The sequence below is a fragment of the Nycticebus coucang genome, chromosome 1, assembly GCF_027406575.1.
Source record: "Nycticebus coucang isolate mNycCou1 chromosome 1, mNycCou1.pri, whole genome shotgun sequence".
Taxonomy (NCBI): domain Eukaryota; kingdom Metazoa; phylum Chordata; class Mammalia; order Primates; family Lorisidae; genus Nycticebus; species Nycticebus coucang.
The window spans coordinates 159,864,673-159,891,489 of NC_069780.1; the positions used below are offsets into that span (position 1 = coordinate 159,864,673).

The following is a 26,817-nucleotide window of genomic DNA, read 5'->3' on the forward strand; positions in this document are numbered from 1 at the left end:
TTGATGACTTCTAGTAGTCCTGTGGTTGAGTCTTTGGGGTTCTCTAAGTATAAGATCATGTCGTCAGCAAAGAGGGAGAGTTTGACCTCCTCTGCTCCCATTTGGATTCCTTTTATTTCCTTGTCTTGCCTAACTGTATTGGCTAGAACTTCCAGCACTATGTTGAATAGTAAAGGTGACAGAGGACAACCTTGTCTGGTTCCAGTTCTAAGAGGAAAAGCTTTCAGTTTTACTCCATTCAGTAAAATATTGGCTGTGGATTTGTCATAGATAGCTTCAATCAGTTTTAGAAATGTGCCACCTATGCCTATACTCTTCAGTGTTCTAATTAGAAAAGGATGCTGGATTTTATCAAATGCATTTTCTGCATCTATTGAGAGGATCATGTGATCTTTATTTTTGCCTCTGTTAATATGATGGATAACGTTTATAGACTTGCGTATGTTAAACCAACCTTGCATCCCTGGGATGAAGCCTACTTGATCATGATGAATGACTTTTTTGATGATAAGCTGTAATCTATTGGCTAGGATTTTGTTGAGAATTTTTGCGTCTATGTTCATGAGTGAGATTGGTCTGAAATTCTCCTTTTTGTTTGGGTCTTTTCCTGGTTTTGGTATCAGGGTGATGTTTGCTTCATAGAATGTGTTGGGGAAGATTCCTTCTTCCTCAATTTTTTGGAATAATTTCTGCAGTACAGCAATAAGCTCTTCCTTGAAGGTTTGATAGAATTCTGGAGTGAAGCCATCTGGACCAGGGCACATGTAAAATATCTTAATGACAGCAGTTAAATATTTCTGAGAGCACTGAAAGGACCACATTGTATGCTGCAGGGCCTGTGCATCCAGGAGAGCTATGTGTAAACACCACAGTTTCCTCTTCCTGGACTTGCACAGCTGATTGCCCAGTGTCCCTAACAATAGTGTCTCAGTGCTAGGCTTGGTTCCCTGGCCAGCAGAAACTCTGGTGTTTCTCTAGATTCTGAAAATGATTGGCAGCCTGCTCTTGTGCAATCTGGCCTTCACAAAAGATAGCTTGGACCCCCAGCCAATCTTGGAAAGGGCTCTTGCATTCTTAGGGTGTAACACCTGGAGCAAAGCAGTCTGCAAGCCCTCTGCTTCCATCTCAACATACCATCCAGGTGAGATCAGACAAGAATAAACCTCAAAGGATTTTTAAAAGGGTAAAAACATCCAAAGGGTGCAAAGAAAATGCAGAAGAAAGATGGGAATTCTGCTTACTGGGCCTGTTACCGCAGGTGAGCGTGCAGATCTGTATGTATATAGACTTGCTTTTGCTGCTGCAATAAGTGACCACTAACTTAGAGGTTTAAAACAAGACAAATTTATTATTTTATATTTCTATAATGTTAGAAATTCAACACAGGTCTCGCTGGGCTAAAATCAAATCAAGGCATTAGCAGGGATGTGTTCCATCAGGAGGCTTTAGGGAAGAATCTGTTTCCTTGCCTTTTCAGCTTTTTTTTTTTTTTTTTTAAGACAGTCTCTGTTGGCTGCAGGTAGAGTACTGTGGCATCATAGCTCACAGCAACCTCAAACTTTTGGGCTCAAGAGTTCCTCTTGCCTGAGCCTCTCGAGTAGCTGCCCACCACACGCCTGGCTAGTTGTTGTATTTTGGGAGTCTCACCACATACCCAGCTAGTATTTGTATTTTGAGGGTTTTACACTTGCTCAGGCTACCCAACTTTTTTTTTTTGGTGATTTTTTTTTTCTTTTTTTAGAGACAGAGTCTCACTTTGTTGCCCTCGGTAGAGTGCCATAGTGTCACAGCTCACAGCAACCTCCAGCTTTTGGGCTTAGGCAATTCTCTTGCCTCGGCATCCCAAGTAGCTGGGACTACAGACACCCACCACAACGCCCAGCCATTTTTTTGTTGCAGGTAGCTCGAACCTGCCACCCTCGGTACATGGGGCCAGGGCCCTACCCACTGAGCCACAGGCACCACCTAACTTCTTTAACAAAAAAAAAAGACACAGTCTCATTCTGTCACCCAGGCTGGAGTAAAGTGGCATGATCATAGCTCACTGCATTCTTAAACTTGTGGGCTCAAGTGATCATCCAGCTTCAGCCTCCCAAGTAGCTGGGACTATAGGTGTGCCCTACCACAGCCAACTAACTAAAAAAAATTTTTTTTCAGAGATGAGTTCCTGCTATGTTGCTCAGGCTGGGCTCCAACTCCTAGCCTCAAGTGATCCCCCCACTTAAGGCTCCCAAGTAGCCAACATTATAGGTATGAGCCACCACCCCAGGCCAAAAGATTCTAACACTTATAACCTTGCATACGTGTGTCTGCATCTATAGCATAAATTCCAGTAGTAAAACTCCTAAGTTAAAATATATCTTCCTTTTTAATTAATAGGTATTGAAAAAATTATCTCCTAATAATTCACACCAATTTACACTCCTACAAATCACGTATGAGTGAATACTTGCCAACAATACATAGTATGGATCATTTTGAGCTTTGCCAGTTAAGCAGGTGAAAAATATATCTCACTTTTATTTGTTGTTAAGCAATTTAAATAACATTGAGCATTTAAAAAATGTTTATAAGCCCTTTTTATTTCTGTGAATTACCTGTCCATATCCATAGCCTATTTTTCTATTGAGTCATCACCCTCTTCCTTATGGATACACAAAATCTCTTTATATAACAGCCTTTGTCTTTTGTCTTACAAATACCCACCCACCCGCCACACATACCTTTCTGCCATATTTCTTTTATTGAGTTTTATTTTTCCCCGATGGGGTTTCACTTTTTTTGTAGGGTCAAACTTTTCACTCTGTATGGCTTCTGAGTCTTCTTTTAGGGTTAGAAAGACTTCTGTGCTCTAAAACTTAAAAATATAGATATCATTCTATATTTCCTTTGGATAGTTTTATATTTTCTTTCCTTTAGATATTTAATACGTCTAGAAATTAAAGCTTCAACTTTATCTTTTCTACATAGTTAACCAGTTGTTTCACTACCATTTGTTGAATAATCCATAGTTTTCCCTGACTTTACAATGTATAAAATTCACACAAGCATTATACCTTCTAGATTTATGCATCAGTGACACACTATTTTAGTCACAGTAGATTTATGATATATTTTTACATCCAGAAAACTTGTTATGCCTCACTGCTCTCCTTTTTTCAGATTTTCCTGGGGGTATTCTTTTTATTTTTATTAGCTTAAGGTACTATTCTGCTCTGTAATTCCCAATTTATTGACTGACTTTAGGCAAGTTACCTAACCCTTGTGCCTATAGCGAAGTGATAATGGTGATATTGGAATGAATTTGGATAATTCATGTATCTGGAAAGCACAAATGCTAAAAAACCAAAATTATACATTTAAGCCAGGAAAGGAAACTACAGTGTTAACCAGGAATAAGAAATTCAGTGCAAGGGGAATTCCCCACTTTGGCTCTAGATTCAAAGTTTGTTCCCTTTAATTAGTCCTGTGTACTTTCCTCTCTGTTTACTTTGGCATACTTGATGCCCAACCCCATCACACATTTAAATACAGACTGTAAATCATGGAACCATGGTACTGAAAGGGACTTAGCCTGGCTCTCCTAAAAGCCTTCTCTGCTGAAAAACGTTCTATCTTGTTTCTAAGTTTTCTTTTTCTTTTTTATTTTTTGAGACTGTCTCACTGTGTTGCCCCAGGCCACAGTGCCAGGGCTTCAGCTTCACTCACAGCAACCTCATGGTTCTATGCTCAAGTCATCCTCCTCCCTCAGCCTCCTGAGTAGCTGGGACTTCAGGTGCCCACTACAATGGGTGGCTAATTTTTCTATTTTTAGTAGAAACAGAGTCTCGCTTTTGCTGGTCTCAAATTCCTGAGCTCAAGGGATCCTCCCGCCTCAGCCTGCCAGAATGCTAGGATTACAGGCATGAGCCATCTCGTCCGGCCAAGTATACAGATTTCTGAAATCTCTCGCTCACACACACACATGCATACATCCACGCACATTTGCACTGCTTTTGGCCCTTGGTTCAAACCTATAATCCCCTGGTGATATATATTTTTATAACTAATCCTCCTTCGACGTATAATTTGTAGAAAATTCTTTCTGAGAAAGGCAAATTTAAAATAGTATTACTATTTAGGCTACAGAAAGACCAAGAGTACCAATCATAAATTTCTGTGACCATATTGACAAGGTTTTGCTCCTGTAATGAAGGCATGCTTATTTGAGTTATCCAATTCATTATTCATTCAACAGACACTAAGCATCTCCTATTGCTGAGCACCAAGCTAAGCACCGGGGGGTATAATGATGAATGAGACACATACCCTGCCTTCACTGGGCCCACTCTATTAGAGGAGAGAGCCATGCACAGTTTTTACAACACAGTGAGATAATCTGGCAATGCATATTAAAAGGTGATTTAAATGGGCATATCCTTTGAGAAGTTCCATTTCTTCTCAGGTTGGAGTGCAAGGATCCAATTATACCTCACCGTAACCTTGAGTTCCTATGCTTCAGGGATTCCTGCCTTAGCCTCTCAAGCAGTAAGGCTACAGGTCTATGCCACTGTGCCTGGCTGATTTTTTTTTTTTACTTTTTTGTAGACATGAGGGTCTTGCCTATGATGCCCAAGCTATTCTCAAACTCTCACCTTGGCCTTCATGTGAGCCACTATGCCTGGCTACGAAGTTCCATTTCTGAGAATTTATTTTTAAAAAACATTGAGAAAGGGCAGGCACAGTGGCTCACGCCTATAATCCTAGCACTTTGGGAGACCCAAGTGGGCAGATTACCTGAGCTCACGAGTTTGAGACCAGCCTGAGCCAGAATGAGACATCATCTCTAAAAATAGCTGGGCGTTGTGACAGGCACCTATAGTCCCAGCTACCCAGGAGGCTGAGACAAGAGAATCGCTTGAGCCCAAGAGTTGGAGGTTGCGGTGAGCTGTGACACCATAGCACTCTACTGAGGGCGACAAAGTGAGGCTCTGTCTCAAAAATAAATAAAATAACACTGAGACAAGTAAACCAAGGGTATATGACTGATTGTCGTAGCATCTCTATAATAATAATAAACACCAGAAAAGGGACACAACCAAACTGCCTAAATATCCAGCAACTGGGGGAATCAAGTAAACAAACTGTGACAAAACCATGTCTTGAATATTATGAACCCACTGAAAGAAAAAGCAATACAGATCTATAGGTAAAGCTATGGAGTATTATTCTTAATCTATGAACTGGAAGACCACAAAACAGGAATCATTCTATGACTATTTTTGCAAAAGTAAAATATACTTATAAATCTGAAATATAGTTTAAAAACCTGAAATGATATACATCCAAAAATTTTTTATTGTTAAATCATAGCTGTGAACATTTGTGCAATCAAGGGGTACAATGTGCTGGTTTCATATACAGTCTGAAATATTCTCATCAAACTGCTCAACGTAGCCTTCATGGCATTTTCTTAGTTATTGTATGTGGACATTTGTATTCTGCATTTAGTAGGTTTCACCTGTACCCATTATATACATCCAAATATTAAAGAGGAGTTGACATTTGCCTGGGTTTTTGGTAATGAAGTATTATAATATATAAATGATTATACAATGATTTGTAATAGAAATTGGGTATTTGGTTATAAATGGTTTTGCATTTTCATGTAATATTTTATTAAAATATATGCTAATAAGTATGTGTTCATATAACTATTTTACAAAGAACAGTATTTTTTTTTTCACTCAGAAGAGAAGTCTGAGTTTTTTTACTCAGAACAATAACAATGATTCAACAGGCATTCCTTTTATAAACATGAATACAGAACCTTCGTGTGTTGGGCCTAGAGATATTCAAAAGAGACTAAGAGTTGCACAAGGAGGAAGCAAAGCTTATTAGAGGGGTTTCCTGCTCTCAAGGCCCAGACCCCAAGGTTGTGAGAGCTGAGTGTCACCTAGCAGAAGGTGGGGAAGCAGGCATAGGTGACAGGGAAACTCAGAGTGACGCTACAGCTGTGCCTTAGAGAATGAGAAGTTTTATAGATGGGATGAGTGAGGCTAAGAAGATTGTCTTGGATTCTTCTCATGATTAGAAGAAACAGCAAGATCAGGGCTGCTGTGGATGGTTGTACAGGTTGTGCACTGCAGAAGGCTGCCTGTTGAGGGAAGAGGGGGACAGAAATGCAGGCCAGGCTTTGCTTGCCAAATCATGTATCCCAGTTGTACTTCCCAGAGGGGCTTGCCTTCTGTTTGTTTTTAAGAGAAGGGTTTTTTTTTTTTTTTTCTGCCAGCACCTTCTGCTTGTCAAGCTATGGATTCTGGGCTGCATTCATCCAGAGAGGGACACCTTTTCTTACTTACAGAAGGGGCACTGAGGGCTTTCAAATTTCTACCCCAAGAGAGACATACAGCTCAATTTGGGAAAGAACATGTCTAACAATGTGCTCTCTAGAGCCGGGGCACACATGTCCCGTTCTTCTTCCTCTTCATCTTCCTCCTCTTCTTCCTTTTCCTCCTCCTCCTCCTCCTCTTCTTCCCCTCTCTCTCTCTTCTTCTTCTTTCCCTCTCTCTCTCTTCTTCTTCTTTCCCTCTCTCTCTTTCTTTTCTTTTCTTTTTTTTTTTTGAGACAGAGCCTCAAGCTGTCACCCTGGGTAGAGTGCTGTGGCATCACAGCTCACAGCAACCTCCAACCCCTGGGTTTAATCAATTCTCTTGTCTCAGCCTCCCAAGTAGCTGGGACTACAGGCGCCCACCACCACGCCCGGCTGTTTTTTGGTTGCAGTCATTGTTGTTCGGCAGGCCCAGCTGGATTTGAACCCACCAGCTCTGGTGTATGTGGCTGGCACCTTAGCCACTTGAACTACAGGCACCAAGTCATTTCCCGATTTCTTTCTCATTTGGTTTTGTAGAATCCCCAAGCTCAGATACAAATATTTAATTAATTGAAGTATTCTGAATCCCCCCTTTGGGGCTCCTTCCTAATTCTGTCGGTCCCTGTCTGCCTGGTGAGCATCCCTCCCAGGTGCACACGCACACCCCATAATCAAACCTGCACTAGTTCTCTCCAGACGAAAATCCCTCCCCCCATTCAAAACTGATCTGCCCAGCGTTCTCATTAACATCTCACTACAGAATGACCTGACACAGGGTTTTTCAGTGGTTTATGGGATCCTGCTGGTGGATGTCAGGTTTACTTTTTAGCACCAGAGTGACATAATCCCCTGCCCCAAGGTTGTGATTCCACTGGTGGTAATTTCATGTGTGCTCTAACATTTTTTTTTTTTTTTTTTACTTTTATTTTTTTATTTTATTATTATTATTATTTTTTTTTTTTTGGCCGGGGCTGGGTTTGAACCTGCCACCTCCGGCATATGGGACCGGCGCCCTACTCCTTGAGCCACAGGCGCCGCCCTGCTCTAACATTTTTGGTTCTACCTGTTATACCAGCTGTGTCTGGGAAGCATAACCCAGCCCACCATCCCACTCTAGTGCCTCCAGGAAAGGGTGTGAAGGAGAGGGAAAATGCTAATAATTCTAGGAGGACTCCCTTTGCTCTCTAAATCCCTAGTCCTCCTAGATTTCTTGACAGGGCTATCATAGCATTTCCTGGCAGAAAATTCGTGCACACAGTGAAAGAGAAACCATCTCATCAACTACAGGAGTAAGAGGCATGTATGTACAGGAGTGAGTACATGGGGCCTGTCTACTTGCAGCCTTTTCAGAATTGACCCAGACTTCCTTGTCAGTGCTCTAATAATTTTGCATAATTTTTGCTCTGCTGGATTAAAAATCACTCCTATTACACTGGGCGAGGTGGCTTACACCTGTAATCCCAGCACGCTGGGAAGCCAGACAGGTGGATCACCGGAGTCTGAGACCAGCCCGACCAAGAGTGAGACCCCTTCTCTACTAAAAGTAGCCAGGCATTGTGGTGGGTGCCTGTAGTCTCAACTACTTGGGAGGCTGAAGCTAGAGCAGTGGTTCTCAACCTTCCTAATGCTGTGACCCTTTGATATCGTTCCTGTGAATTGCAACCCACAGGTTGAGAACCACTGAGCTGGAGGATCTCTTAAGTCCAAGAGTTTGAGGTTACTGTGAGCTATGAAGGCAAGGCACTCTACCAAGGGTGACAAAGTGAGACTCTGTCTAAAAAAAAAAAAAAACACACACACTCCTGTTACCCAGTAGTCACCCTTCACTTCATCTGAACAGAGGCTGTTTTCTACACCAGGAAGTCATCCTCAGGAGGAACTTTTAGGAAGGGTGGTGAATGTTCAGGTGCCTGTGTTGTTTTGCTGATCTTCGTGACTGTGCCAGAGTATAATTTTTGTGCAGTTTCTCTGACTTTAACCTTCACAGCATGATGCTTTCATCCAGAGAGATTGCTGTGGTTAGGGCTGGTGCACACAATTTCATGGTCTTTGATGGTCACCTCCACAAGTTTTCTGAGTTCTTTTACCAAGACCCATAGTAAAGTCCCTTTGTTTGGTGGCAGAGGCTGGAACTACTGAGTCTTTTCATTCAAGAGATCACCATCTTTACTAGTCCATTTCCCCCGCAAGCTCCCATTTCTTTATTTATTACAGCTCTAGTTCTCGATAGTGAATTGGAGCTGGTTAAACACCACAACTTGACAGCTGGGGACAATTCAGACCTCGGGCTCTTAACCTAAAACAGTAACACCCAAGCAAATACGTGACGTAGTAAATTTAAAAATTGGGGGTATAGGGGGAGCACCTGTGGCTGAGTGAGTAGGGTGCCAGCCCCATATGCTGAGGGTGGCGGGTTCAAACCCGCCCCAGGCCAAACTGCAACTAAAAAATAGCTGGGCGTTGTGGCAGGCGCCTGTAGTCCCAGCTACTCGGGAGGTTGAAGCAAGAGAATCGCCTAAGACCAGGAGTTGGAGGTTGCTGTGAGCTGTGTGATGCCACCGCCCTCTATGAGGGTGATAAAGTAAGACTCTGTCTCTACCAAAAAAAAAAAAAAAATTGGGGGTTTATATTACATGTGTAATTGTCTTAGTCTGGTTTTGTGCTATAACAGAATACCTAAGACTGGGTAATTTATAAAGAATAGAAATTTATTCTCATGGGCGGCGCCTGTGGCTCAGTCGGTAGGGCGCTGGCCCCATATACCGAGGGTGGCGGGTTCAAACCCGGCCCCGGCCAAACTGCAACCAAAAAATAGCCGGGCGTTGTGGTGGGCGCTTGTGGTCCCAGCTACCCGGGAGGCTGAGGCAAGAGAATCGCTTAAGCCCAGGAGTTGGAGGTTGCTGTGAGCTGTGTGAGGCCACGGCACTCTACCGAGGGCCATAAAGTGAGACTCTGTCTCCACAAAAAAAAAAAGAAATTTATTCTCTCACAGTTCTGGTCCAAGATCACCAGCAAGTTTGGTCTCTGGTTCTAAGATGACACTCCATTGCTACATCATTTGGGGAGAAGGAATGTTGTGTCCTCACCTGGCAGAAAAGCAGAAGAGAAACAACACACTCCTGCAAGCCCTTTCTTTTCTTTTCTTTCCTTTTTTTTTTTTTAAGACAGAGTCTCACTTGGTCACCCTCTGTAAAGTGCCTGGTGTCTTAGCTTCCAGCAACTTCAAACCCTTGGGCTTAAGCGATCCTCTTGCCTCAGCCTCCCAAGTAGCTGGGACTACAGGCACCCACCACAACCCTGCCTATTTTTTAGAGATGGGATCTCACTCTGGTCTCAAACCTCAAACCTGCGAGCTCAGGCATTCCACCAAGTGCTGGGATTACAGGTGTGAGCCACCTCACTTGGCTCCAGCTAGTTTTTCTATTTTTTTTTTTTTTATACAAAGTCTCACTATGTTGCCCTCAATAGAGTGCTATGGCATCACAGCTCACAGCAACCTCAAACTCTTGGGCGTAAGTGATTCTCTTGCCTCAGTCTCCCATATAGCTGGGACAACAGGCGCCCACCTCAATGCCCGGCTATTTTTTGTTGTTGTTGCCATTGTTATTTAGCAGGCCTGGGCTGGGTTTGAACCCACCAGCCTCCGTGTATGTGGCCAGCGCCCTACCCACTGAGCTACAGGTGACACCCTATTTTTTCTATTTTTAGGAGAGACAGGGTCTCACTCTTGCTCAAGCTGGTCTCAAACTCCTCAGCTCAAGAGTGCTAGGATTACTGGCGTGAGTCACCGAAACCCGCCTCACACAAGCCCAAGCCCTTTTAATAGCAACATTCATCTATTCATCTCCTACTAGGCCTTACCTCTCAACACTATTGCATTGGGGATTAAGTTTCTTTCTCTTTTTTTTGAAACAGAGTCTCCTTTTGTCGCCCTTGGTAGAGTGATGTGACATCATAGCTCACAGCAAGGTCAAACTCTTGGGCTGAAGAGTTCTTGCCTCAACCTCCCAAGTAGTTGGGACTATAGATGCCTGTCTCAACACCTGGCTATTTTTAGAGATGAGGTCTTGCTTTTGCTCGGGCTGCTCTCTAACTCCTGAGCTCAGGCAATTCTCCTGCCTTGGCCTCCCAGAGTGATAGGGTTACAGGGGTGAGCCACTACACCCTGTGGGGATTGAGTACTACAGGAGTTTTGTAGGAGACAAAAACATTCAAATCATAGTGTTAATTTAAAAATGTAAAAAGGGGTTCAGCGCCTGTGGCTCAAGTGGCTAAGGCGCCAGGCACATACACCTGAGCTGGCAGGTTCGAATATGGCCTGGGCCACCAAACAACAATGACGGCTGCAACCAAAAAAGAGCCGGGCATTGTGGTGGGTGCCTGTAGTCCCAGCTACTTGGGAGGTGGAGGCAAGAGAATCTCTGGAGCCCAGGAGTTGGAGGTTGCTGTGAGCTGTGATGCCACAATACTTTACCCGGGGCAACAAATTGAGGCTCTGTCTCAAAACAAACAAACAAACAAACAAACAAAGTAAAAAGGCAAAAGACTTATATGATCTGAAATGTAAAAAGAAATAGATAACATTAATTTTAATAATACATTTTATTTAACCTAATATGCCCAAAATATTATGTAATCAATATAAAAATATCAGCAAAATATATTTTTTGGACTCAATCTTTGAAATCCAATGTTTGTTTTATGCCTATAGTACATCTGAATTTGGAGTTATAGCTCTGAAATGTGCTCGGAGTCATCAGAAAAGGAAATAAATCTCAAAGTTGCACCTATGCTCAAATTTGCACCTTGGCTCGGAGCCTGTAGTACAGTGCTTACGGCGCCAGCCACATGCACCGAGCACTGGCGGGTTGGAGCCTGACCTGGGCCAGTTGAACAACTGCAACAAAAAATACAGCGGGGCACTGTGGCGGGCACCTGTAGTCCCAGCTGCCTGGGAGGCTAAAGGAAAAGAATCGCTTAAACCCAGGAGTTGGAGGTTGCTGTGAGCTGTGACGCCACAGCACTCTACCCAGGGCAGCATAGTGAGACTGTCTCAAAAAAAAAAAAAAAAAAAAAGAAAATTTGCACGTCATCCTCCAGGTGACAAATAAATTACTAATTTGTGTGGCTACCACACAGGTGAGCAGGGTACTAGAGGACTCATGACCCGACTTTGGAGGTCATCTAGTCTGACTCATTATTTACAGAAAACTAGAGTACATTTCCTATTATTAGAAGAGACAGGATTAGAATCTGGTGATCTTCACCTTACCCAGTGGTTTTATCTAAATAATCTAAAATCTTTACTGGAAACAATTTAGCTATGAACCAAGACCAGAATGGGGTCAACTTTTCCATATCTTTCACAGAGATAAATTTTTTATGACTTATTACCCTTGTCCCCAGAAACTTATGGTTTCCACAAGCTTCTTAAAAACTCTGATTCCTTTAAACAGAGGTTCTCATAAAAAGTGTTCATCAGAATGACCCAACCTATGGGGTTTTTTTTTTTTTTTTTTAGAGACAGAGTCTCACTTTATCACCCTCAGTAGAGTACAGTGGTGTCACAGCTCACAGTGACCTCCAACTCCTGGGCTTAAGCGATTCTCTTGCCTCCCGAGTAGCTGGGTCTACAAGCACCTACCGGAACACGGGGCTATTTTTTTGTTTTTTGCTTTTTTTTTTTTTTTTAGGAAAATTATATTTTATTGATTTATTTTTGTTTGTAGTCTTTTTGTTGTTGTTGTTGCAGTTTGGCTGGAGCCAGGTTTGAACCTGACACCCTCAGTATATGAGTCCGGCGCCCTATCCACTGAGCCACAGGCGCCACCCCATGGGACTTTTTTTGAGACAAGATCTCACTCTGTTACCAGGGTTGGAGTCCAGTGGCCTCACCCTAGCTCACTACAGACTCAAACTCCTGTGTTCAAGTGATCCTCCCACCTTGGGCTTCCAAAGTCTTAGAACTACAGGTGTGAGCCAACACACCCAGCCAGGGCTTTTATTTATTCATTTATTTATTTATTTATTTACTTATTTTTGAGACAGAGTCTCACTGTGTTACCCTCGGTAGAGTGCTGTGGAGTCATAGCTCATAGCAACCTCAAACTCTCGGGCTTAAGTGATTCTCTTGCCCGAGCCTCCCAAGTAACTGGGACTACAGGCGTCCACCACATCACTTGGCTATTTTTTGTTATTGTTGTCATTGTTGTTTGGCAGGCCCTGGCCGTGTTCGAACCCACCAGTCCTGAAGCATGTGACCCGTGTCCTAACCACTGAGTACAGGTACAGAGCCCCAGCCCGAGCTTTTATAAAATTCAAGTACCTGGTCCCCTCCCCCAGAATTCTGGTTTATAGGTTGAGGGGTAGGATAGGATTCATGTAGATCGACTGTTTTTAATTATTCTGATACACATCCCAAATCACAATGACCTATCCAGCTGCCACATCACCACTTACATCCCCTGACCCTCAGGAACTGTGAACACAAGCAGGGAGCTTGGCAAGTCAGTCTGGAGCCTGGTCTGAAGGACAGAAACCTGAGAAGCTATACTCGGAGCCCCTCCCAGGGCGGGGCTACCTGGCTGACTTTTCCTGCAGGCTCTTTCCCTGCTCTGGAGAACACCTTAGCCTCATTTCCTGATTATACAGCTTCACCTGTAGTGCTGTCAGAGGCAGCAGGGTAGGCAGGAATGCAGCAGACGGGACTCGCTGTCATGGCCTTTGCTGTCTGTGTGGCCCTACACACCTCGGAAGGTGAGTGGGGGTGCTGGCCACTTAGGCCTCCATTGGAAGGGGGTGCCTACCAAACTGGTGCTGGAAGGAGTGTGGTGGGACAGGAATCTTGTCTCTTCAGGTAGGAATTTCCAAATGATTTCTGAGCATCTACAAGAGAACGACATAGATTTTTTTTTTTTTTTTTGAGACAGAGTCTCACCATATTGCCCTCGGTAGAGTGCTGTCGCGTCACAGCTCACAGCAACCTCAAACTCTTGGGTTTAAGCCATTCTCTTGCCTCAGCTTCCCAAGTAGGTGGGATGACAGGTGCCTGCCACAACACCTGGCTATTTTTTTGTTGTAGTTGTCGTTGTTTAGCAGGCCCTGGTCGGTTCAAACCCGCCAGCCCTGGTGTATGTGGCCAGTGCCCTACCCACTGAGCTTTGGACAACAAGTAGCTTTCCAAGAAATAATAGCTTTCCAAGAAATTTCAGGAGGAAGATTCATTGTTAGTGGGAGCATTAGTAATTTGTCACCTGGAGGATGAGGTTACAAATTTGAGCAGAGGTACAACTTTGAGCTTTGTTTCCTTTTCTGATGACAGTATCTTAGAAAATCCTCAGCGGTGGGATAAAACCCCTATTATTTGTCTGTCTCCACCTTCATCCCAACCTGCTAAACTGAACACAGGGTGCATGTTCCTGAAGGAAAAGACAGGCTTGACCAACTCAGTCTGTGTTTAAGTAACTGCAAATTCCCCAAGCAAAGTCAATTCTGTGGATACTGAAAACTGAAACTTCAGTCTGACCTTCAGGAAGGGAAGCAGGATAGAGGAGATTAAACATACAAATTATACCACAGAGAATTTAAATTGTAAGTTTAACATATTAAGTTACTAGCTTGTCTGTGGAGATTGTGACTGTGGAGGGAACTTATTCTATCATAGTACTTAACTTGACTGATGACTCTTTTCCATTGTCATCTTTTTTTAAGCTTTACCCTGAACAAATTTCTCTAAACCCAGGGCAGAAGCAAAATATAGGTTTTATTTGGTTTACTTTTTAAACATTGAGCCAACATTTTAAAACTGACAGGCTTCACATGCACGTACTTATATACACACATATAAATTGGATTTTTTTTTAGAGACAGAGTCTCACTTTGTCGCCCTTAATTGAGTGCCGTAGTGTCACAGCTCACAGCAACCTCCAATGCCAGGACTTAGGTGATTCTCTTGCTTCAGATTCCAGAGTAGCTGGGACTACAGGCACCCGCCACAATGCCTGGCTATTTTTTTGTTGCAGTTTGGCCAGGGTCGGGTTTGAACCTGCCACCCTTGGTATATGGGGCCGGCGCCCTACTCACTGAGCCACAGATGCTGCCCGCAAACTGTATTTTAAAGCTTCTTTTGAAAAATCAGATCTGGCAACAATGGTGTCCCGCGCACTGGCAGGAACCGTGGAAACAGGGGAGCCTCTGTCATTCTCCTCTGACGTTTGCTGCATTGCATTAGCTGCCTGGTTCGTACAGGCATTTGTTTGGTGTATCAAGGTACTGGGCTTACATAAATAGAAGAAAAAATCTGGATAATCTTAATTTCTATCAATCTATCTTACCAAGTTTGTAATTTTATATGTTTCTGTAACATTTTTCAGAAGAATTTTCCACTGATGTTTTAGGACTCACTTTCACTGCTTCTCCAAGGTCTAACTGCTAAGGCTTTACTTCTAGTTTTGGCAACTCTACCATCTCAAATTTCTTATAAAAAGCTTTGAAATGAAGTTGGGTACAGTGGCTCACACCTGTAATCCTAGCACTCCTAGAGGCCGAGGCAGGTGGATTTCTTGAGCTCACAAGTTCAAGACCAGCCTGAGCAAGAAGGGAGATCCCATCTCTACTAAAAATAGAAAACAGAGGCAAGAGGATCACTTGAGCCCAAGAGTTGGAGGTTGCTGTGAGCTATGATGCCACGGCACTCACCCCAGGGACACAGCTTGAGACTCTGTCTCAAAAAAAAAAAAAAAGCTTTGAAAGAAAGGTTGCCTATCTTCCAGCTTCCTGACCTATTTCCAGCTGTCCTGCAGCAGCAGTGGCTACTGCCTTCCCCTAGAAAACTGGGCAGGGAAGAGCAGATGGAGAGGTTAGAGGATAATGAGGGAGGCTCTGGCCTCTCTAAAAATAGCCAGGTATTGTGGCAGGTCTTATAGTGGGTGTTGTGGCGGGGGCTTGCAGTCCCAGCTACTTGGGAGGCTGAGGCAAGAGGATTACATGAGCCTAAGAGTTTGAGGTTGCTATGAGCTGTGACACCACAGCACTCTACCAAGGGCAACAAAGTGAGACCCTGTTTAAAAAAAAAAAAAGAAAGAAAAAAAGATAAAGAAAGGGAGCTGAGAGACCCAGCAGTAGCCTTTAGGTTTAGTTTAGTTTTGTTTAGTTTAGTTTTGTTTTGGGACAGAGTCTCACTCATTCACCCTGCGTAGAATGGTGTCATAACTCACAATCTCAAACTCCTGGGCTCAAGCGATCCTCTTGCCTCAGCCTCTCTAGTAGCTGGGACCATAGGCACCTGCCACAAAACCTTGTAGGCAACCGCCACAAAACCTGGCTAGTTTTCCTATTTTTAGTAGAGACTGGGTCTCTCTTTGCTTGGGATGGTTTCCAACTCCTGAGCTCAGGCGATCCACCCACCTCGGCCGCCTAGAGTCCTAGGATTATAGGCCACGACACTGGGCTTTGATTTAGTCTTGATGCTTTACCTGAAAGAGTTTGGACCATAGGAGAATTACATTTTGTCAGAGAAGCTCCAAAATCCTCTGCTATTTAAAAATAAGTGATGTGGGGTAAAAATACATGGGGGTGGGCCCGAGAACAGTTGTAGGACTGAGAGGGGCAATGTCACTGCTCTCCTTAGCAAACTTCCATTCATGCATGTGTGTGTGTTAGGTGCCCTGTAGGAGGCTCTCAGTGATTCAGGCTCCAGGGAGGGGGTGGAAGACCAAGTAGAAAATGTTGAGAGATGGGAACTTAGCAGTGCACAGAAGGGAATAAGTGGCCTTGGTGATTGTTGCAAGATGAGGGAGGGGATAGGGAAAATGGCCAGCACCAATTTGGGATTTGGGGAAATACATTTTGTGTTCAGACAGAAAGTGGTTCTATTGTCGTAATGGATACGTTTTAAGTGGCTATCTTGATGTGATGGCTCAACAATTGGCATTCCCAAAATGTTCTACATAAATCAGGAAGCAGGTGACTTTATCCATGATTAAAAGCCTTGGATTCTATCCAAAGGTAGGGCACATTCCACATCTGCTGACACGGCTGCTGGCTCCCAGAACTCAATACTGAGTCCATAAATGTCTATCATCCTGTTTCAACGGCCCTGGGCCAGATTATTTAAATCCACAACATAGATTACAGCTTTGTGGGCCCACCTGTTTTTATTGTATATTAAAACAAAGTCTCGGCAGCGCCTATGGCTCAAAAGAGTAGGGCACTGGCCCCATATGCCAGAGGTGGCAGATTCAAACCCAGCCCTGGCCAAAAACTGCAAAAAAAAAAAAAGAAAAACAAAAACAAAGTCTCTACTTGTGCCCAGCAGATACAAGGTGGGAGATTTTGCTCCATTGGGTCACAAATAGTCTTCCTACTTTCTCAGGAAGAATGGCTACTGAATCACACAGATACTTGCTAGAAACTTGGTACTTGCGACCTAACAAAACAAACCAAAAAACCCCAAAACTTTATCTTTTATTTGTTTTAATCACAGGACACTCGCTAGAGAGGGTTATCAAAAATATACATTTGTGCTTGAAAGTTGTTCTGTACAGCCAGGACTTTCCATTCCCTGAGAGGTGTGGCACCCTACACACAGAACTACAGGTGCTGCCCAAGGTTTGTTGTTGTTGTTGTTTTGATGGTCCTGCTTATACTGGTAATATATATATATTTTGAGACTAAGTCTCACTAAGTTGCTCTCTGTAGAGTGATGTGGCATCGCAGCTCACAGCAACCTTCCTGAGGCTGAGGCAGCGGTTGCCCACAGCCCGAGTGGAGGTTGCAGTGAGCTATGATGCCACTGCACTCTGCTCAGGGCATAGGGTGGGACTCTGCCTCAAAAAAAAAAAAAAAAAAAAAAAGAAAGAAAAATTAAAAAAAAATAAGCAAGGAAATAAAAAAGGGAAACATTTTCTTCACTCTTAGTGTTGACTTTAATTTATTTTAATGTTACTTAATGTATAAACATAAACCAGGTAAACTCCTTGTTTACACATCTTTTCTGCAATTATGAAACAAAACAAACTTAAGTTTAAATAAAAACACAATTAGAAAGCCAAGAAAATTTAAAAGAAAAAAAAAAGAAAGCCAAAAAAATGTAAGTGTAACAACCTTAATTTAATCACAGTAATACAGTAGTTAATTTTTTTTTTTTTTTTTTTTGAGACAGAGCCTCAAGTTGTTGTCCTGGGTAGAGTGCTGTGGAATCACAGCTCACAGCAACCTCCAACTCCTGGGCTCAAGTGATTCTCCTGCCTCAGCCTCCCCAAATAGCTGGGACTACAGGTGCCTGCCACAATGCCTGGCTATTTTTTGGTTGCAGCCGTCATTATTGTTTGGTGGGCCTGGGCTGGACTCGAACCCACCAGCTTAGGTGTATGTGGCTGGCGCTGTAGCCACTTGAGCCACAGGCACTGAGCCTACAGTAGTTAATTTTTGGCTAAAAATAAAATCACTATTCCGGCTTGGCACCTGTAGCTCAGCGGCTACAGCACCAGCCACATACACCAGAGCTGGTGGGTTCGAACCCTGCTCAGGCCTGCCAAACAGCAAAGGACAATTACAACAACAACAAATAGCTGGGCATTGCTGCATGTGCCTGTAGTCCCAGCTACTTGGGAGGCTGAGGCAAGAGAATTGCTTGAGCCCAAGAGTTGGAGGTTGCTGTGAGCTGTGATGCAACAGCACTCTACCCAGGGCAACATAGTGAGACCCTGTCTCAAAAATATATAAAATAAAATAAAATCACTATTCCAAACATGAATACAGCACTGATGCTCGAAGTGCAGGTTTTGAATTTGAGTTTAATGTATAGAGTGAGAAGTGTTTATTTCTACATTTTTCTGTCTGAACCAGATATAATTTGGCCCTCCCTTAGCCTAAATGCATTCTTTCCTGATTGGCCCAGGACAATTAAGGTAGTGTAGGACTTGGTTGTCACAAGAAGAAAAATTCAAATGTCCTGAAAGTATTCTTTTGAAATGATTCTCCAGAAGATCCAGAACATGTCTATTTAAAGATTATCATTAAAATAACATACTAAGAATTGTCTAGAGAGTTCATGGATCCTGAAAGCACATATATGAGCCTCCTCTCAGAGGTCAATGGAACCCAGTTTAAAAGATATGGGTATAGGCCAGGTGCAGTGGCTCATACCTGTAATCCTGGGAGGCCAAGGCAGATGGATTGCTCAGGTTCAGGAGTTTGGGACCAGGCTGAGCAAGAGCAAGATCACATCTCTACTAAACAAACAAACAAACAAAAAAGCAGAAAAATTAGCTGGGTGTCATGGTTGTTGCCTCCAGCCCAACTACCCCGGAGGCTGAGGTAGAAGGATTGCTTGAATCCCAGAGTTTGAGGTTGCTATGAGCTAGGCTGACTCCAGGGCACCATAGCCTGGGCACAGAGTGAGATTCTGTCACACACACACAAAAAAAAAGTAGAAGAAAAAGACAGAAAGAAAGAAATGCTGATATACTGGGAAAAGTATGGGCTTTGGACTCTAGAAGATTGAGAATTCTACCTATATAAATTAAGAAATTGCTTAAGGGCTTGGCGCCCATAGCACACTGGTTAAGGTGCCAGCCACATGCACTAAGGCTGGCGGGTTCAAACCTGGACCGGGCCAGCTAAACAATGACAACTGCAACAAAAAATTAGCCAGGCATTGTGGTGGGCGCCTGTAGTCCCAAATACTTGGGAGGCTGAGGCAAGAGAATCATTTAAGCCCAAGAGTTTGAGGTTGCTGTGAACTATGACGCCACAGCACTCTACCAAGTGTGACATAGTGAGACCCTGTCTCGAAAAAAAATAAAAAAAGAAAAGAAATTGCTTAAGTTCTCTGAACCCCAGTTTTCTTATCTGTAAAACAAATGCCTATCTTAACCTAGTCGTGATTAAATGAGATAATGTATGGAAAGTGTGTGGCATATAACAGGTACTCAATAATTACTAGTTCCCTTCCCTTTCCTCCCACAAAGATTTGTTACCAATTTTTAACGTTAAAATTACCACAAAGTCACAAAAATTAAAGAATTTAATTCCTAAGATTATAAAAATTATAAATGCTCAGTATATTTTTTATAGAATAAAAAAGTTGAAACCGGGCGGTGCCTGTGGCTCAGTGAGTAGGGCGCTGGCCCCATATACCGAGGGTGGCGGGTTCAAACCCAGCCCCGGCCAAACTGCAACAACAAAAAAATAGCCGGGCGTTGTGGCGGGCACCTGTAGTCCCAGCTGCTCAGGAGGCTGAGGCAAGAGAATCGCGTAAGCCTGAGTTAGAGGTTGCTGTGAGCCGTGTGACGCCACGGCACTCTACCGAGGGCTGTACAGTGAGACTCTGTCTCTACAAAAAAAAAAAAAAAAAAAGTTGAAGTCCCTCTTTACCATTCCTTTAATTTCTTTTCTCTTTCCAGAGAGTTTTTTCTGTATAAGCTTTCAAAATTTCCTCTACACGTTTATAAATATGAAGTCACACATATCCTTACAGATTTTTATACACACAAATAGGACTACAATCCATATATTATTTTGCTTCTATTTTTTTCAGTTGATTAAACCTAGATACCAGTTTATCTGTTTAACACAGATAGTCATTTCTTAAAAACCTACGTTATTCAGGCTCGATGCCTGTAGCTCAAGCGACTAGGGCGCCAGCCACATACACCAGAGCTGGAGGGTTCAAATCCAGCTCAGGCCAGTCAAACAACAATGATGATAACTACAACCAAGAAAAAAAAAATAGCTGGGCCTTGTGGCGGGCGCCTGTAGTCCCAGCTACTTGGGAGATGGAGGCAAGAGAATCACTTGAGCCCAGGAGTTGGAGGTTGCTGTGAGCTGGGACGCCACAGCACTCTACCCAGGGTGACAGCTTGAGACTCTGTCTAAAAAAAAAAAAGAAAAGAAAAGAAAATCTACATTATTCATCTTACAGACAACATATAAACTTCTCAGAGTAATTGGGAATGTTAATATTTCATTAATTCATTCATTATTAATCAGGAGCCCATCAAGAGACAGAAACTAATTAGAACAGGGACAGCTTAATATAACAAATTATTAACTATAACAAAAGATAGGCTAGAAAGAAAAAGAGAATTCTAAGAAATGTAGGAGTAGCAGATATCCCTAAGGCTAAAACAGAATTCAAGGAACAGGTTCCACACTCCTACCCTGCCAAGACGAGATCCAGACTTTGTTGGAGAATGTACAGCTCCAAATGGCAGAAAAGTCCCCTGGTCTGTATTGGCAGAAAATCCTCTAGTTCGCAGGGGGAAGTTCTTATCAGGGAGGTGTCTCACTATATTACTCTGCTCCAAAACTGCCTGCAGGGTGCTGCTAACTTCCATGGGCTGTGGAAGTTGACGATGGAGAAGCTGCAGCACTACAGGGGCCTGCAGAGAGCACACAGGGGCCAGGAAGGAAAGCCCCTTTCCCTGCAATTCCTCTCCAGTGTCCTCTACAGATAAAGTTTAACATTGTGCTAGCTGGCCAAGGGGGAAAAAATGAAAAAGCCCATCTCAATACAACAGGCAATGAAGGATGAGTTTGAAGCTGAGGAAAATAGACAAGTGGCACGTTCCACAAACACTTAATGGACACCTGGATACAGACTATGGGTCAGGTATGTGCTACAGATTGGCCTCTTTTTTGTTGCCTTTTATTGAATGCTTATTATTTGCCACTCCTGTTCTAAGCACTTAAATGAATAAATTCATTCAAGCTTTACAAAAACTGTATGAGGCAGGTGCTATTATTATCCTCTTTTTCTTTTTTTTTTTTTGAAACAGAGTCTCACTATGTCACCCTCAGTAGAGTGCAGTGACATCACAGCTCACAGCAAGCTCAAACTCTTGGGCTTAAGTAATTCTCTTGCCTCAGCCTCCCAAGTAGCTGGGACTACCGCCACCAGCCTCAGCGCCTAGCTATTTTTTGTTGCAGTTTTCATTGTTGTTTAGCTGGCCCTGGCCAGGTTTGAATCCGCCAGCGGGTGTATGTGGCTGACACGGTAACCACTGTGCTATGGGCACTGAGACTATTATCCTCATATTACAGATAAAGGAATTGAGACAGAAGTAACTCAGCCAAGGTCAGCTAGGAAATGGCAGAGCCAGGACTTGAACTTGGCAGTCTACTTAAATACTGTTCTATCTATAAGGCTCTCAGGATGTTATGGCACAAAGTTATCCAAATCTCTTTAAGATTACCCCCGACCACTCTAGTAGCTATGCTGCAAGATATTAGTAACCAGATGTCTTTATAGTAAGATAAAGAAAACCCCCATCCACTCTCCATTCCCCTAAACATTACCCCAGTTTTCCAGAAATTATCTGGGAGGACTTTATTTGGGGACAGCACTTTTATGTGGATGGTAATTTCTTCTGGCCTACTTACAGTCAACAATGGGCACCTTCGTTTATAGGCATGCACAGAGTGATGTGGTTACATTATGGCACAAGGTCCACCAGAATAAAGATGTATTCCTAAGCAACCATATTCTGAACATTATGAAGTATTGCCCTTCTTAAATTGCACTCAGGCTTTAACTTAAAATTTTTAATTATTAAAGGTACATATAGTTGTATATATATATTTTTTCTTTTTTTTTTTTTTTGAGACAGAGCCTCAAGCTGTCACCCTGGGTAGAGTGATGTAGCATCACAGATCACAGCAACCTCCGACTCCTGGGCTCAAGCAATTCTCCTGCCTCCGCCTCCCAAGTAGCTGGGACTACAGGTGCCCACCACAACACCTGGCTATTTTTTGGTTACAGCCATCATTGTTGTTTGGAGGCCTGGGCTGGATTTGAACCCGCCAGCTCAGGTTTATGTGGCTGGCGCCTTAGCCGCTTGAGCCACAGGCACCAAGCTGTAGTTGTATATATTTATAGGATACATGTGATGTTTGGATACAATGTATGTTAATCACATCAGGCTAATTTGTTTGTTTGTTTTGAGACAGAGTCTCAAGCTATTGCCCTGGGTAGAGTGCCCTGGCGTCACAGCTACGGACGATGCCAAACCAGTCTAATTGAGTATCCACCAACTCAAGCCCTTATCATTTGTGTTAGGAACATTCCAATCCCACTCTTAGTTATTTTAAAGTATGCCCTTATTGTTGATTATAGTCACCTTGTTGTGCTTCATAGTCTTGAGACACTGCCAGCAGCTGAGTGAATCTCTCCTCATTTTTGTCTGTATGTATCCTGCAAATCCTTTCTCCTAAAGAAAGGCATGTACCTTTCTTTACTGTTTCTATTTTGCTGTGTTCTATATACTGCACCATTTCTTACAAGTTCCTAGATAATACCATTGCAGCAGCCCTGGAAACCACTGAGTAGCAAGATCTTGTATGTACATTCAAGTTAATGGAGGAAGCTGATTCACCTCTTTACAATAGCAGATCGTTTCCATAAAACCCAGAATCTAATTTGTATATTGTAAATTTGATGTGCAGTGCTTCAATGTTGATCTTCATACATACATCGTGAAGACCACTGGGAACTCTTTAGAGCCCTCTAGTGACCAAAATTGGGTCACAAAACCAAAATAGGGGCTGACATTCCTGGCAAATCATCCAACCAGTTAATACTGGAAAACAATAAAAACAACTCCAAACCAACAGAATCAAGAGAAATAATACAATGTTCAATAGTAATACATTTAATCAGATACTAATAACATCTTGAAAATATTAAATATAATGGACAAATGATTTATTATCAAGTTGACCCCTAATTACTTAAATGTGGAGAGACATTGCTTCTAAAAAGCAAGGTATAATTTTAGGTAATTTGGGGAAAAAAAACTTTGACCAAAAATTGAGAATCTTGGCTTGGTGCCTGTAGCTCAGTGAGTAGAGAGCTGGCCACATACACCAAGGCTGGTGGGTTCAAACCCGGCCCAGGCCTGCTAAACAATGACAATGACAACAACAAAAAAAATAGCTGGGCATTGTGGCAGGTGCCTGTAGTCCCAGCTACTTTGGAGGCTGACGCAAAAGAACCACTTAAGCCTGAGTTTGAGGTTGCTGTGAGTTGTGACGCCACGGCCCTCTACCCAGGGTGACATAGTGACACCCTCAGGAAAAAAACCTGAGAATCTTATTTGAAGAAAAAAAGGTAAAAAAATTTCAATAATATTAAAAGCCTTAAAAATGTTTTTTTTTTTTTTTTTTGTAGAGACAGAGTCTCACTGTACTGCCGTCAGGTAGATTGCCATGATGTCACACAGCTCACAGCAACCTCTAACTCTTGGGCTTACGCCATTCTCTTGCCTCAGCCTCCTGAACAGCTGGGACTATAGGCACCCGCCACAATGCCCGGCTAAAAAATGTTTTTTAAAAAATAAAAATAAGATAAAATATGAAGGGCGGCACCTGTGGCTCAGTGGGTAGGGCGCTGGCCCCATATACCAAGGATCGCGGGTTCAAACTGGCCTGGGCCAAACTGCAACAAAAAATAGGCGGGCACCTGTAATCCCAGCTACTCGGGAGGCTGAGGCAAGAGAATCGCCTAAGCCCAGGAGTTGGAGTTTGCTGTGAGCTGTGATGCCACAGCACTCTACCGAGGGCAATAAAGTAAGACTCTGTCTCTACAAAAAAAATAATAATAAAGAAAGGAAATTGTCTTCTAATTGTAGGCACCTGGAGGGCAGGTACAATGGCTTACTAATTTTTGTATATTTTGATACAAGGTAGGCACCCAATAAATGCATCTAGAATTTTATTGATAAGGCAATCACTTTCATTAGTAAAATACATTTCCTCAAATGATTAAAAATCAAAAACATTTGTGTAAGATATTGTCACATAAATTGTCTCAAGAAGAAACAAGTCTCCTTGTGTTAGATATGCAGGGGTCCTCAAACTACAGCCCTTGGGCCATATGCAGCAGTGTGATTGTATTTGTTCCCATTTTGTTTTTTTACTTCAAAATAAGATATGTGCAGTGTGCATAGGAATTTGTTCATAGTTTTTTTAAACTATAGTCCGGCCCACCAACGGTCTGAGGGACACTGAACTGGCCCCCTGTTTAAAAAGTTTGAGGACCCCTGTATGTAGACATTTTCCTAAGGGACCTCTTCCTTAACTTAACCTAAATTATCAGTAGAAAAAATAAGAGAAATGTAGAAAACTTATATTGCCCAGCAAAGGGTAAAACACAGTGAAAAGGAATTAAAACAGTGAAAAAGGAAGAAAAATAAGTATAACAATTATAGTATAACAATGTTAGAAGAATATGATAAAAGCAAAAAGCTGTAATAGAAATAGAGGAATCTTCTGTGGTGCCTGTGGCTCAGTGGGTAGGGCACTAGCCCCATATACCTAGAGTACTGGGTTCAAACCCCGCCCTGGCGAACTTGCAACAAAATAGCTGGGCGCTGGGGCAGGCGCCTGTAGTCCCAACTACTCGGGAGGCTGTGACAAGAGAATCGCCTATGCCCTATCTGATTTGGAGGTTGCTGTGAGCTGTAACGCTACAGCACTCTACCGAGAGCGACAAAGTACGACTCAGTCTAAAAAAAAAAAAAAGGAAGGAAGGAAGAAATAAAGATAAAAAAGATCGCTTCACCTGGGCGGTGCCTGTGGCTCAAAGGAGTAGGGCACCGGCCCCATATACCCCAGGTGGTGGGTTCAAGCCCCGGCCAAAAACTGCAAAAAAAAAAAAAAAAATCACTTCACCAAGAAGCCACAGTCAGGCCAAGGCTCAGGTGAAACAAGTGAGGTGAGTTATGCAACTGCAAGGTCAGATTGTTTCTCTTTTTTTCCCCCTATTTTAAATGGTACTATTTTATTAACCATGGTCTTGTGTTTTTGCATTCAGACCTTCTCTTGATTGCGGAGATTTGGGGGGCGCATTCCCTTAAATTCTGCACCCGAGACTCAGGCTTCACCGTAATGCTGGCTGTGCACCAGGCGGGTACTTGAGGGCAGGTGAAAACCTAACACCATGGGCTATACTATCTCAGGAAAAAGATCTGACACAGTCCCAATTATTGTGGTAGATTTTAACATATCCGCATCAAAAACTGTTAGATCAAAACAAAACAAAACCGACTAAGTATAAGGAACACGTGCGCAACAAACACAATTTTTCCTCGTAGCTCCTGGAGGGGCGGCGGCGGGAGGCCAGGCCTACTTCGGGGCGCCCCCAGCCGGTCTCCCGCGCCTCGAAAGCCCAACCCCGGACGCCAATCGGCAGGTCTCGCGTGGCTTTCCTTGGTCGAGGTGGAGGGGCTGGCACTCGCGGAAGCCGTGGGGGAGCGGGCGGCCGGCCGTCACGCGCTGGTTCTGCGACTCCACGCCACCCTTCGCCCAGTCCTTATACTTGGGCCGCCCCTTCGCGCGGGTCCTCTCGGCGCCACAGGATCAGTTCACCGGCTGAGAGAAGAATCTCCCCACTTCGCCAAGCATGTTGAGCCCGTGCAGAGGCCGGAAGGGCGACGGAATGTCGCCCAGGTAAAGGTCCAGCGCCACTCTATGGTTGCTGCCGCCGTTCTGCACTTACTCCCTGTTTTCTTCCTGGGGTTTCCACTTTGTGGTTCGCTCCCAGCATTCCCTGCTCCACGGCCGCCGGTCACAGATAGCGATAGCGCGACGGCCGTAAAGCGCCGTCGTGCTTGTCTCTTTTTTTCGTTCTTTGCTCATTTCCTCTAATTTTCCTTTTCCAAATCTGTGGGTTGAACGTGTGCGTGTGCGTGTTTTGAATAGGTGCATTTAAGGCTAAATTTAATTGTATAGTTATAGTAAGTAGTACTAACGTTGCCGGACAAGAGTCCGCCTCCTTGTCACCCAAGCCAATCAACGGAGAGGGTGATAATTTACAGAAAAGTCAGCAATTCCGGACCACAGCGAGGATATCTCCTAAAAGTGCTGTTCTTCTCTCCTGCTTCCCTTTGCCACTATTTTCACAGTAAAACCAAGGGTCAGTAATGTAACTAATCGTCACAGTATAAATTAAATAGATTTCCCCTCGTAGATCACAAGGTTACACAGTACCCCTATATCTTGAAGTGGTTGTCTCCTTCAAGTATTCCTACTTTACACTATGGTTAATACTCCCGGTCTGGACTTGGAGTAGGAGAGGAAGGGGCGGCAGATGTTGGAGCTAGCAAAGGAGCGGGGTGTATTGTTGCTGCACAGAGGCCACGTAGGCTGGGTGCCTTGCAGCTGATCCAAGTCTTGGCAGAACACCCCATGATCCTCCCAGAACACAGGAGGTTTGTGAGCTGTTTCCACAATGCTCTATCCCCAGCCGCCCAGCCTCCCAGCCTCCTGACAGGCACCATGGTCCATGGAGGGTCAGATCTCTTAACTTTATCCATAACAGAAGGCCTTGTATGTGAATAAACCACTCCAGATGGTGGCACCTGGGCTCATCAAGGCCGGCCAGGACCTTTCCAGTGCACCCTTCGGGTAATGGTTATTTAGGATAACAGTGGCCGCCATGACTATGTTTTCCAAAATAAATATTT

The 26,817-nt window shown here is 43.4% G+C and overlaps 1 protein-coding gene across 6 annotated transcripts in view; it reads left to right on the forward strand.

Annotated features, from left to right (window-relative positions):
• Positions 1 to 1,137: 1,137 nt before the first annotated feature.
• The window catches only part of CCL28 (C-C motif chemokine ligand 28), a 46,396-nt gene continuing 20,716 nt past the window's right edge, over positions 1,138 to 26,817 (forward strand). Inside the window, exons 1-2 of one of the 6 annotated variants that reach the window (XM_053591264.1) lie at positions 25,962 to 26,267; positions 26,673 to 26,758. Coding sequence is in view for 2 of the 6 variants with exons in the window: in XM_053591221.1 (XP_053447196.1) it covers positions 13,045 to 13,108 (64 nt within the window). In the remaining 4 variants the exon portion in view is untranslated. Of the gene's footprint in view, positions 1,259 to 12,964; positions 13,109 to 23,067; positions 25,802 to 25,961; positions 26,268 to 26,672; positions 26,759 to 26,817 lie in introns of those variants that run through there. The other 5 variants (XM_053591231.1, XM_053591221.1, XM_053591238.1 and 2 more) reach the window with 5 other exon arrangements.